Below are 13,137 nucleotides of genomic sequence, written 5' to 3'. Positions count from 1 at the left end.
CACCATGCTGACCCTGGGTCTGAGCTGTGTTCTGCTCCATGTGTTCGTGGTGTTCGGCACCGAGCTGACGTTTGAGCTGCCTGACAACGACAAGCAGTGTTTCTACGAAGAGCTGGAGAAAGACACGAAGTTTGACATAGACTTCCAGGTAAGTTACCGTGAGACAGGAGGCTGCACCACCTGTGGCCACGAACAGTTGTTATCCTGCTGGCACGTTTGTGGTTTCCTGTTGTTGTAGATGAAGAAACGTGTATGGTTTTAGTGTTGCATCTGCTCTTTACTATGTTGCATTTTATCACAATGCACTATTTTACCAGCCTAACCAGCAAGTAATACGATTGTATATATATATATATATATATATATACAATCGTATTACTTGCCTTTGTTTATATATTGTTACATTTTACAAATGCAAAGAAAATGTTGTTGTACAAGGATAATAAAGACATTCTATTCTACCCAGACTTACCCAACTGGTCTATTGCACTACACAGTCCTCCACATGTGTCTTTAAAACAGCACTATCATGCCAATGACCTGTCGTGCATGTGTGTGTTTCTAATTCGGGTTTGGTGCCTTTCTCTTCTTTGAGGTCATTGCAGGGGGCAACTATGATGTGGACTGCTTCGTCACAGACCCTCAGAACAACGTGCTGTACAATGAAAAGAAGAAGCAGTACGACAGCTTCTCTCACACCACGGCCATGAAGGGAGTCTACAAGGTCTGCTTCAGCAATGAGTTCTCCTCTTTTACCTATAAGACTGTGTACCTGGATTTCCGCCACGGAGACGAGGAGCCTCTCATGCCGAACATGAACAGAAACACAGCGCTGACCCAGGTAAGTCTGAGGAGTGATTTAAGATGACTTGTACACCTAAAAAGAGAACCTGTAGCCTTCAGTTATAAAAACTCAAAAGGTGTTTAGTTTGTCCAGTTTGGACTACTGTACATATGGAGTATTTAAATACAAAGGGCCCATTCTAGGGTAAAGAAAACAACAATTAGTACAATTTAGATGATTAAGATGATTACACACTCGCTGGGATTATTTTATATTAAATTTGTGCCAATAGATCCCTTTCACCGAAATCTTACACTGGAACTTTAATATTAGTTTTTTAAGTCACACGATAACCAAACCAGATGACTACATACTTGCTGTTCAGGAGCAGCCATGAGAATTTATACCAGTGTTTGCATATGTCTGACCCAGGTCATTTCCATGCTCTCGATTTATCTGTGTTGGCGTTTCTACTTTCAGCTGGAGTCATCTTGCGTCTCCATCCATGAGGTCCTCAAGGTGGTGGCTGACTCGCAGACGTGGTACAGGCTGAGAGAGGCACACGATCGCATGAAAGCAGAGCACCTGCTCGAGCGAGTGACCTACTGGTCCATCGGAGAAACCGTCCTGCTGTTCGTCATCGGCATTGGTCAAGTCATGTTGCTGAGAAGCTTCTTCGTTGAGAAGAAAGGCTCTGTCGCTGCTGCCACTTAGAACCTGTCATCTTGTAAACTCTGTGGTGTGAATGTAAAAGTTCATCTGGGAATTAGTGCACATGTTCCTGTAATTTCAGAAAACCCTTTGCTAAAGAGATAGTTCAAGGAGTTTACCTGTTTCTTACTGTTTACCCAGTATCAAAATTGTGAATTGTGCCTTCCTCATGTCCATGTTGTTAAGTTCTGAAATGGTTGTGTTCAAAAGAAACACAGCTCACACTTGTGTTTAAAATGAGACCGACATCCTTCAACCTTGCACAGATGTTTTACTATATTTTACAGGAGTCATGTGTTTTGATTTACAGGAACAGTTAGTAATCAGGATCTGTTATGGATTTTCATTATGATACCCAGCAATTAGAAAGCTGTGGAACACTGTTAGAGACCAAAGAAGGGTTGTTTGTTTTTGAATGTTAGTTTAATTGTCTGTATTTTGTTTGTTATTAATTTATGTGTATAGAATTGTTGCTGTTGTTACATTGTAGGAGCTCCATCTCCCTCACATCCTGGTCTGTCTCTGGGAAAGTGCCTTAAGAAATCATAAAGGATTTCATTTTTCCTACTTGAAAGTTTACTGCTTTAATTTGTCTGTTAGCGTATGTGCCATCTTGTAGTTACTGATTGAATTGGTTTCATGCTTTCGAGGTGACCTACCTTTACAGATTCTTTTGTTCTCCCCCATAAATATGTTTTCAGTCCCCATGTCTTTATTGTCTGTATGTTGTATGTGGAACGTGTCAAAACATTTCAATAAAATCTAATGGGAAGTTATAAGAGCTGAACTGTCGGAAGAATTTCTCAACATTGCCAGGTTATGATTTGGATTTTCTACATTGGTTGTATTTCCTGCCACTGTGTGTATCAGTTCAGATATGTTCACATCACAATTTACTTTAGTTTAAAACTTTTCAATAAGAACACGTTTGTGTGTTTGTGTAGAATTAGATGATTGGGCAGCCTTGGTTGATTTCAGCTCTCTTAGATTAATTACATATTACAGTGCAATATCAGGCCTTGATTAACAACATATTCCCATATAAAGTACTAAAGTAAAACTTATAAGAGAGAAAAATCATTAAAAGAATTTTCATGTAAAGTATAAATACAATCTTATTCAGAGAAGGTGCAGTAATGCAGATAAAAAAAATGTATCAAAAAAGTATCTGCACCCTTGATTAAAGCTCGACATGTGTTTTAAATGTTTTCAATGAGAACAAAAGTCAGTTTTAACAGCACAGGTACAAGTATTTGTCTAGTTAGACATTTTTAAAGCTATTTAAAGATAAAGCTATTTATCTACAATTCTATCTATTTTATCGCTCTATTGTCTCTGCTCTTGTTTATTGTTTTATTGTCACTGGTTCTTCCTGTAAAGCCCTTTGTATCATTGTTAAGAAAAGTGCGATATAAATAAAGTGTATTATTTGTATAGTACCTTTCATACAAGAAATGCAAAAGTTGTGGAACAGTCTGTTGCTAGAGAAGCCAGTTCAGTGAATGTCTAACAGACAACTCAAAACATTTCTTTCAACTCCTGCGCTCTTAATTTTTTTTATTATAATTTCTTTTGTTTTAAAGGTACAGTGTGTAGAATTTTGTGATATCTAGTGTTGAACTTACATGTTGCAGCTGAACACCCCTCACCTCACCCTCTCCTTCCAAACATGAAAGAGAACCTGTGGAAGCTTCAGTTGTCATAAAAACTCAAAAGGTGTTTAGTTTGTTCAGTCTGGACTAATGTAAAAAACATGGCGGCCTCCATAGAGAGGACCCCCACCATGTAAATATAAAGTATACAGGGCCTTTTCTGGGGTAAAGAAAACTACAATTCATACAATTTAGATGAAACAAACTAGTGAAAACCTCATGAGGATTATTCTACATTAAATTTCTGCCAATAGTTCCCTTTCACCTAAATCTTACACACTGGACCTTTAAAGCATTTTTTAAGTTCATTTCTATTTGATTCTCTTTTTGTTATTTCTGTTTATTTTAAATGTCATCTTAACATGTTTAAGAGCGTGTTTCTTAAAATATGTTGTATTATGAATTACATTCTAACATATTTTTTATTTTCATCTATATTGTATGTAAAGCACTTTGAGCTCCATTTTCTTTTTATCAAGGGTGCTAAAGAAATACAGCTGTAATTATGATATCAATTACTATGATTGTTGTTGTTGTTGTTGTTGTTGTTGTTGTTGTGGTGGTGACAGCCCCCAGCAGTGAGACAGTGGAGCAGACAGTCTGTGAATCAGGAAGTGTCAATCAAATGCTGAAGTGAACTTGAACGCACCTTACGTCCCTCTGATTGGACCGGAACCGGCTTTTCTGACCAATCACAGCGAAGCCCGCTGACGTGTGAGGAGTCCATTGGTGAGCGGGTGCAGCGTCACCAGGTAAGCGGGCTCTTCCGGTCGATCCTCGGCTTCATCCATTGACGAACCAGCCCAGGTGAACATGGCGGGATTCCTGAAGGCTCTGACCACCGCGTCCAGAGGCGCCGCCGCCGCTGGACTCACTCTGAACCCCGCGGTGGTGTCACCGGCCGTCGCCCGCCTCCACAGACCGCAGCAGAGGAGCTGTAAGTCGGATAGACTCTTATCCAGATAGATGACAGATAGAAGAAATGCTCTGCGTGTGTACAGCTGTAGTATGAATGTGTGGTACACAGTGTGTGACACACTGAGACAGCGATGTGTTCGATATCCAAACACACATCAACAGAAACATGTGTTTGTAAGGAACCAACGAAAAACACGCTGTTGTATAAAGTTAAAGTTGTATAAATCGGACATGTGACAGAGGAGGCATTGATGTAAAGAACTGATTCCCATCAGAAACTTGTTGCATGTTTTACATCATAAAGTCACTCAGTGAAGTTCTAACTCTAACAGGATCAGACTGTGTTCACGTGTTGTCAGGCACTGTGCCCGACAACACGTGCTGTGAAGGTGCTGTGAAAAGGTGTGACAGGTAATAACTGGTATCACAGCTCATATAATCCCAAGTCAGACAGTGTGTGTCAGCACTGAACTCTGTCTGACTGTGTCACTGTTTCACATCAGAACCAAGAAGTAATTCGAATCATTGGTAACATATTCACTTCTGCTGCATGAGAATAATAATAATAATAATAATAATGATAACAAAGCTTCATTTCTGTAGCACTTACCTAAAGTGCCTTACAAAACACATGGGGATAAAACAACACAGAACAAAACAATTTAAAAAATCTGATATCTGTCATGCGTTAAAACCAGTTAAAAATCAGGCATGAAAAGGCGTTAATGTAAAAGGTGTTTCAAGCAATGATAACAGGTGGCAAGGAAATCCACTGTACTAGAATAAGGAGTTGGTAGCTCTGTAATATGACTAATAACATACATCTACTTTAATTATTCCTGTGTTTGATGATTGTAAATTTACCATGGGTGCTTAGAGAAGTACCATTAAGAAAAATGTATTATTATTGTGACATGTCATTTTAATATTCAAGTAATTTTTTTAAACGTTGGTTTAATTTGTAATGAAATCATGCAAACTATGACGGTATGAAAATGTGTGTCCTGCTACATTTATTTTTAGTAGATAAACTGTGACACGTTGATAAACAAACTGTATCCCTGTATCTTCACCCTCTGCTGCTGTAAACTGTGAAAGTTAATACGAATGAATTTTTTCAGATGCAACAAAGCGCATCAAGGTGGAGCAGCCGGTGGTGGAGATGGACGGAGACGAGATGACTCGCATCATATGGGAGTTCATCAAAGAGAAGGTAGACTGCACGCAACAGAAGGCCTTCGATTATGAGGAAGCTTCTTGGCTCCAGAGCACATTTACAGACAGAAGAGTCGTGTGGCTACAACGTGTTCTTATTGAGATACACGTGTGCACTCGGGAGCACTTATCTCATCTCCTAAAAAGCAGTCACATGACACACTGATGAAATCTCTAAAAGCTGTAAAGCCCTTGACTTTAGAGGCAAATATCTCCTGAACCAAACATTTTGGCACACACACAGAGTCAAACATTAATAGACCAAAGTATTTTAAAGCGTAAATGAAGACTGCAGCTGCATGTATAAGCTTTGTAAGGCAAGTAGGTTTGGAGAAAGTTGAGGCAGAACTTGCATGTGATCCTATTCATTTGAAAATGTATAAAATATGAATATAAAATCAACCATTAAGCACAAACTTCTAAACAAACATGCTCAACATTAGAAACGTGTTTTAGCTGCCAGAGTGAAGACGATAAATGTTGGAATAAATAAAGACAAACAGGATCTCAATAAAACAAGACTTTTGTTTCCCTGTGTGTGCGTGGGCGTGTGCGCGTGGGCATGTGTGTGTTGTCCTTAGACAAATAACACATCAGCATCTTGTGCTTATACAGCTCATCCTGCCAAACGTGGATGTGGAGCTGAAGTACTTTGACCTGGGTCTTCCCTACAGAGACCAGACTGATGACCAGGTCACCATAGACTCTGCACTGGCCACTCAAAAATACCACGTGGCCGTCAAGTGTGCCACCATCACTCCCGATGAGGCCAGGGTTGAGGGTGAGTGACACTCAGTGTGCTCAATCAGAAAGTTTCTAGTCTTTTTCAGATGTTTGGCATTACGACGCACTTCTTTTTCCACCAGTAGAAATGTTTGTAGTTTAGTGAAATCATTAATAATAACAAGCTGGTAATATCTATATTTTTCCAGAGTTTAAGCTAAAGAAGATGTGGAAGAGTCCAAATGGAACCATCAGGAACATCTTGGGTGGCACAGTTTTCCGTGAACCAATCCTTTGTAAAAATATTCCCCGTCTTGTTCCTGGTTGGACGCTGCCCATAACAATCGGCAGACATGCTTTTGGCGATCAGGTAAAAAAAAGAAAGACAAAATGTTAATGTGTTTTTTGCTTTTCTCAGAACAGGCATTGAAACTGGCAATAAAACCAACTTACATACTGGGTGTGATTTTAAATTTCTCAGTACAGAGCCACAGACTTCGTTGTTAACCAGCCAGGCAAGTTCAAGATGGTGTTTTCTCCAGCTGATGGGAGCCAGAAGAAGGAGTGGGAGGTGTACGACTTTCCTGCTGGGGGCTGTGGGATGGGAATGTACAACACTGATGAGGTAAAAATGAGTTTCGTCATAGATATATTTACTCTTGTCTATTTCATAGACAATTAATGTGTAACTTCACAGCCAGCAGGTCAAACGGTGTGTGAGAAGCAGGAGAGGTTGGGGGACGTCTCTGAACTGTAGACATGTGGGGAGTTTAGGGGTTTCATTATAGATTTGATCATGAGAGGTGGGGGCTGAATTTGTTTTTATAAATTCGATTTGTGTAAAACAGACGCTTGACAGGTTTAATTTCAATGTTCTGTGAAGTGATTTTTTTCTGGACTTCATGTTTCTCAGTCCATCACTGGATTCGCTCACAGCTGCTTCCAGTATGCCATCCAGAGGAGGTGGCCTCTGTACATGAGCACCAAGAACACCATACTGAAGGCCTACGACGGCCGCTTCAAAGACATCTTCCAGGACATCTTTGAGAGGTAGGACATCAACAAACCAGCAGACCTAGTGCACATGACGGCTTTATCACATCACTCCGGGAGAACTTTATTAACCAGGCTCGTAACAAAGCCTAACAAAGCCACAACAAACACTGCACTGTCTCTAGTTTTATTATAATAGGTCCTTTAACAACCACTGAATTTAGCTGCCTCCATCAAATGTTTTATTGTTCTGTGTTCTTTAGGAATTATGAGCCTGAGTTTGACAAGCTGAAGATCTGGTACGAGCACCGCCTCATCGATGACATGGTGGCTCAGGTTCTGAAGTCGTCCGGAGGTTTTGTTTGGGCCTGTAAGAATTACGACGGAGACGTGCAGTCCGACATTCTGGCTCAGGGTAAGTGCACGTGAACTTGAATGAACTGCTCTCTATGTGAATGTCAGATTAATAAGATAAAATCTACATCTCGTGATTTGTGTGTTTGGGCTCGGGCTCCTCTAATAGCATGTCTGTTGTGTGTCATGTCAGGCTTTGGGTCTCTGGGTCTCATGGCGTCAGTGCTTGTATGTCCTGACGGTAAGACCATCGAGGCGGAAGCTGCACACGGCACCGTCACCAGGCACTACCGTGAACACCAAAGGGTGAGCGTCATCAGGTCACTCTGCCTGGAGTTTTATTTGTGTGTGTACACATGTGTATTCTTGGAAATGTTTGCACACTTTGACCTGAGCCAGTTTTTCAGTGGATTCATTCAGAGCTCAGATTTGGTGTCAGGTTTAAGGTTAGAATTAGTTTGAGGACAAGGGCTTTAGTCAAATGCAAGGTGGAGATAGGTGGAACAAGGAAAAAAAGTAAGCTATCGTCTTAATTATATTTTTGCTTCAGAGGGTCAGAGGAACTTCACCACCTCCAGATTTGAAATCAGAGATGGCTCCTCTAGTAGTGAAAGCTGTAGCAATTCTGTCAATAAATGTGTTGTGCACATAGTACTGTCCAATCATTCTCTGTGGACGTCTTACTGCAGTGTTAGTTTGTGTGAAATGCTGCGTAATTAGTTATTAAGAACTGTTTTTGCTAACAATGGCTTGCTGGCTAAAGTGAAAACCCGCAAATACACACGTACGTTGTTTTGTGTTCACGAAGACCAAATGATGGTGTTTTCACCCAGAGTTTACAGATGTGTCCAAAGTCGCTGTCTTTCTGTGTGTGTCTGTGAAACGGCACAAACAAGTGAGGGAGAGAGACTGAGGGGGAGAGAAAGAGGAGTCAGAGGGCTGATTTACTGTCAGGTTGGATGGGAACCATTGGGGCGCAAATTTACCATTTTACACCTGTTTTACACACTGAGTCCATTTTACAAATCCATGGCGCAGATCCTGAAGCAGACACTTCACATGATGAATTTCCAGTAACTGACATTAACTGTGTTGTTGCTCTGCAGGGAAGACCAACCAGCACCAACCCCATCGCCAGCATCTTCGCTTGGACCAGGGGACTGGAGCACAGAGGCAAACTGGATGGAAACCCTGATCTGATGAAGTGTGTTTTCTGATTAGTTAGATGTTACGCACTCTGTATTTATTATTTTTACAACACACTGATCTGTCGCTCTGCATCGTCACTCCTCAGATTCTCCCAGACATTAGAAAAAGTCTGCGTGGAAACTGTGGAAAATGGTTTGATGACCAAGGACCTTGCAGGCTGCATCCATGGCTTGGCCAAGTGAGTGTACATATTCAAATCCCTCACTCTTGCAATCTATGTGTTGTATGCACTGTCTATCACACTCTCCCATGAATAAAACTGATTCTATTTATTATTGATCTAACCCCATGCTCTGTGATTTTGCAGCTGCAAGCTGAATGAACATTACATCAACACATCAGACTTCCTGGATGCGATTAAGAGCAACCTGGACAAAGCTCTGGGCAAATGAAAAACAAACACTTCCTAAAACTTGTATAAACCTTTGTATCCAACTTGAAAGGAAGCAAGTTTTGTGCCTTTGTGTATTTGTATAGCTCACTTACACATCACTGTTCCTCTGCCTTTATCGCTGCTTTTTTACTGCACAAATTGAATGATTTTATTGTATTAGTTCTAATGTTAACTTATAATGAACATATCAGCCTTTTAATGTAATATAATGCCATGTTTTGCACTTTCCTTATGAATACAAAGAGTAATGATTGATAATCAATCATTAACAAGCATTGTGTGTGGAGTTGTGTGTTTGTGTTATCTGGACAACGCAGCATAAAACGCTTATCAGCACAGACGTGACAGTATCATTTTGTGTCGGGTTAGATTAAGTGAAGAAAATCTCTGATAACAACCAAACTCTATGATTCACAAAGGAAAGTCATCAGTGAGGCAGATTGAGGCTTTGGGATTTAAATCATGGGGACATAAATATATTATAAGTATATTAAATGAGTATTATTAAATGATGGAGAATAGCTCTGAAATATTGGTTTGATCAGTGATGAGTGTTAAAACCACAACTCATCCAGACTAGACGTTATGTCACAGGGACTCCTTTGATGCGTTTGCTTGTATGAGCCTCTGTCCAGCAGTGCAGCGCTGCATGTTCATGTAGGGGGCATCATACATCCAGGTCACAACTGAAAAATCTGTCTGCTTCAGAGGCAACTACAGTCCTCCACCAGCAGATGTCGACATAGCAACAGTCAGTCTGTCATCTACGTTGTTGTAATGGAAAGCCTACGGTCATTGTACCATGACATAGACAACTATTAACTGATGAACTAAATTAAACCTGCACATCATTTTAAGTGTTTTCTCTATGTCAGATATACTGAGGGAGTCTGAACTGGTCCTCCATCAGTGTGGGAGTTCATCTTACTTGGGTTTTTATTGTGTTATCCCCTTTATATACAGTCTGTGGTTATCCCATATAAAAACAAATACGTAAATAAAGTAGAGTAAAGTATATACACTCACCGGCCACTTTATTAGGTACACCTTGCTAGTCCATCAGAAGATGTGTACACTGGTCATAAAGGGATGGACATGGTCAGCAACAATACTCAGGTAGGCCGTGGTGTTTAAATGATGCTCAGTTGGTACTAAGGGTCTCAAAGTGTGCCAAGAAAATATCCCCCACACCATTACACCACCCCCACCAGCCTGAACCGTTGATACAAGGAAGGATGGATCCATGCTTTCATGTTGTCTACGCCAAATTCTGACCCTACCATCTGAATGTCGCAGCTGAAATCGAGACTCATCAGACCAGGCAACGTTTTCCAATCTTCTATTGTCCAATTTTGGTGAGCCTGTGAGAATTGTAGCCTCAGTTTCCTGTTCTTACCTGACAGGAGTGGCCCCCGGTGAGGTCTTCTGCTGCTGTAGCCCATCTGCTTCAAGGTTTTTGAAATACTCAGACCAGCCCGTCTGGCACCAACAACCATGCCACGTTAAAAGTCACTTTAATCCCTTTTCTTCCCCGTTCTGATGCTCGGTTTGAACTTCAGCAAGTCGTCTTCATCACGTCTAGATGCCTAAATGCACTGAGTTGCTGCCATGTGATTGCCTAATTAGCTACTTGTGTTAACAAGCAATTGAACAGGTGCGCCTAACAAAGTGGCCGGTGAGTGTATGTTATGTGAACAAGGGTCTCATCAGATGTATCTGGAGATGAAGGTAGGCTCTGTGAGTATGAAAACACTGATGGAACAATATTAATTTGATATCTTGTTGTTCCTCCTGTTAATTTTGGTTCTCAAAAGTCCTGACAAACGTTAACTTTACACTTTACAGCCAGAGAATATACCCGTCCCACTCTCTACTTATTAAAAAAGCTTCCTCTGACATAAAAGAGTTAGCATTTAGATTATGCCTCACTTACTTTTTTAAAAGTTTCCTTATGAAGGAAGGTTTCCCAAAGTGCTAGAGAGCCTCATATTATCTACAGCTGTAGAGGAGACCTCACTGAGCAAATTGATCAATCACGTCCTGGGAGGTGATTCATGTGGAGGTGTAGTCTATGCACAAAGCAGAGCACCTGTCTGACTCATTCAGAGACTGGAGGAGGGGGAGACTTCAGAAAGACCTGAAAGTCACAGTTAAGTTCCTGCAGCGTGAAGTGTGTCTTCTGGGAAGACATGAACCTCCTACCTGCTGACTGCATAGAACTAAATATATCTAAGGAGGAGAAATGGAATTACAAATAAACAATAAATATATTCAGATAATAAAAAAGAAGAAACTAAATATCACATTGACACAAGTATTTTGGAATTTAGCTCTACTTCCTTCCATGAGTCTTGATCATCTTTGATATGTTTCTACACCTTAACTGGATTTGATCTTTGGTAAAATCATCTGATGCATGGGACGTGGAAAGGTCTATATAAGGTCTCATGGCTGACAGTGAATATTCAGAGTAAATATCATGAAGACATGAGGTCACAGGAGCTGCCTGCAGAACTCAGAGACAGTTGAGGTCTGCTACACTCAAGGTTCTTAATATCACAGTGGCCAATCACTTAAATGTAAAAAAGTTTCTTCTGGAGCTGGCTGAAGGTAAACCTGAGCCATCGGAGACGATATGATGTCGAAGCTGATGGTCACTGTGGCTGAGCGCCACAGATCTGTGTGCACCAGAGGGGAAACACTGCAGCAGCTCACTGATCTGGACCTGGTTGTGGGGACAGAGGGGCCAGATGGAAGCATCTCATATGTGAAAGACACAAAAGCATCTGCATGACCTTCATATATGTGAGAAACTAAATTCTCAGGTCTGATAGAAACCAGTGACGCCTGATGGTGGCAGTATGGACAGAGACTGCTCAGGGTAGAGGGAAATCTGAAAGCAGCAAAGTACAGACTGAAAACATGGTGCAGAACGCTCAGCACCTCAGAACGAACCAGAAGTTCACCTACAACAGGACAATGACCGGAGCACACAGCCAAGATAACGCAGGAGAGTCTGTAAACATCCTGCAGAACAACCCAGACAAGAGCCCAATCAAAGATCTCCGGACTGACCTGAAAATGTCTGACCACCGATGGTTCCCGTCCAACCTGACAGAGAGAGGATCAGCAGAGAAATCAGATCAACCATGTCAAAGCCCAGAGGTTTGCAAACCTTGTTACTTTGTATCCAAGAAGAGTCAAGCACATCACTGCAAGATTTCAGTTTTTCCTTTTTAGTACATTTGAAGCACATTTTCACTGTCATCCATGGGTAATGCATGGAGATTGATCACCATCTCTTAAATATTTGCTGGTGGAAAACCTGTAGCTGTTCAAAACCATAAACCATAGTATTTAAAAACAAAAACCTGTTGGCAGCAGATGAAGATTTCTGAAATCTCTAGATTAGAAATGATCCAGAAGGAAACACGAATGTCTCTTCTAGGTGTCACTCCACCGTGTTGTGAAAGAATTTCACTGAAAAACTAAATGTGGTGGTACTGTAGGAAAAGTGGGGGCAGTCAGTATCGGCTAAATCTCCCTGGGACCATGACCATCTGGACCTCAGAGATTGAGACACCTTTCCTCTCTGCACACTTGAATCAATCTGCCCTCAGTAACCCTTCGTGACAAATTAGAAAGTTTACTAAAAAACTAAACCTCTCTTTACAAAAGTATTCAGCAGCTTAACTCTGCATTGTAGATGTGAATGATCTTTATCTTTCTGCATTCATCCTTTATATAATTCTGACCAGTGTCTCTGTCCTCCTGCAGCATGAGGCTGCCACCACCATGTGTCACTGTAGAGAAGGGTTTTTCCAACACTACTCCAGTGTTCTTCATAGTTTGAAGTTCTCGCCTATGAGTTACATTTTTTTATCTCATCAGACCAGGGAGTCTTTTCCCTCTTGCTCTCAGTCTTTTACAGGCTGTTCACTAAACTCCAAGTGAGCTGTCATGTTTCCTTTTACTCAGAGTGAACACTTTCACTGTTCAACCACTTCAACATAAAGTCTGTTGACTGTAGGTCATTCACCTTTACTCTCTCACCCATCTCTCCTTTGACGAAAATAAAATGTCCAAAAGAAAAAAGTAACATCAGTTTTTAATGCATTTGTAAAAAATAGTGAAAACATGTATTATTTTCATTTTCTTTTTATTATTAAGTTTAGATTGCTTGG

The 13,137-nt window shown here is 40.8% G+C and overlaps 2 protein-coding genes across 2 annotated transcripts; both read left to right on the top strand.

Moving 5' to 3' along the window:
- Positions 1 to 4: 4 nt before the first annotated feature.
- tmed3 (transmembrane p24 trafficking protein 3) lies at positions 5 to 2,271 on the top strand. Its single transcript, XM_069520569.1, has 3 exons — positions 5 to 148; positions 596 to 841; positions 1,265 to 2,271. The coding sequence occupies exons 1-3, from the start codon at positions 5 to 7 to the stop codon at positions 1,496 to 1,498; spliced, it is 624 nt and encodes a 207-aa protein (XP_069376670.1). The 3' UTR covers positions 1,499 to 2,271.
- Positions 2,272 to 3,842: 1,571 nt separating this feature from the next.
- On the top strand, positions 3,843 to 9,228 carry LOC109625033 (isocitrate dehydrogenase [NADP], mitochondrial-like). The gene is made up of 11 exons (XM_020080040.2): positions 3,843 to 4,084; positions 5,187 to 5,278; positions 5,896 to 6,061; positions 6,213 to 6,373; positions 6,485 to 6,628; positions 6,917 to 7,053; positions 7,260 to 7,411; positions 7,544 to 7,656; positions 8,457 to 8,554; positions 8,645 to 8,737; positions 8,867 to 9,228. Exons 1-11 carry the CDS (start codon positions 3,961 to 3,963, stop codon positions 8,949 to 8,951), a joined length of 1,365 nt encoding a protein of 454 aa, XP_019935599.2. The 5' UTR covers positions 3,843 to 3,960; the 3' UTR covers positions 8,952 to 9,228.
- The last annotated feature ends 3,909 nt before the right edge of the window (positions 9,229 to 13,137 follow it).

The sequence above is a fragment of the Paralichthys olivaceus genome, chromosome 1, assembly GCF_024713975.1.
Source record: "Paralichthys olivaceus isolate ysfri-2021 chromosome 1, ASM2471397v2, whole genome shotgun sequence".
NCBI lineage: Eukaryota > Metazoa > Chordata > Actinopteri > Pleuronectiformes > Paralichthyidae > Paralichthys > Paralichthys olivaceus.
Note: the sequence above shows the minus strand (reverse complement) of the source record. Positions and strands in the feature narration are given on the sequence as shown.

Excerpts from the sequence above, each read along its gene's own strand:
- tmed3 (XM_069520569.1), top strand. The coding sequence starts at position 5 with ATGCTGACCCTGGGTCTGAGCTGTGTTCTGCTCCATGTGTTCGTGGTG. Across the intron at positions 149-595 it reads AGTTTGACATAGACTTCCAG|GTCATTGCAGGGGGCAACTA; the intron begins GTAAGTTACCGT and ends CTCTTCTTTGAG. Across the intron at positions 842-1,264 it reads GAAACACAGCGCTGACCCAG|CTGGAGTCATCTTGCGTCTC; the intron begins GTAAGTCTGAGG and ends TTCTACTTTCAG.
- LOC109625033 (XM_020080040.2), top strand. The coding sequence starts at position 3,961 with ATGGCGGGATTCCTGAAGGCTCTGACCACCGCGTCCAGAGGCGCCGCC. Across the intron at positions 6,062-6,212 it reads CGATGAGGCCAGGGTTGAGG|AGTTTAAGCTAAAGAAGATG; the intron begins GTGAGTGACACT and ends ATATTTTTCCAG. Across the intron at positions 7,412-7,543 it reads GTCCGACATTCTGGCTCAGG|GCTTTGGGTCTCTGGGTCTC; the intron begins GTAAGTGCACGT and ends GTGTCATGTCAG.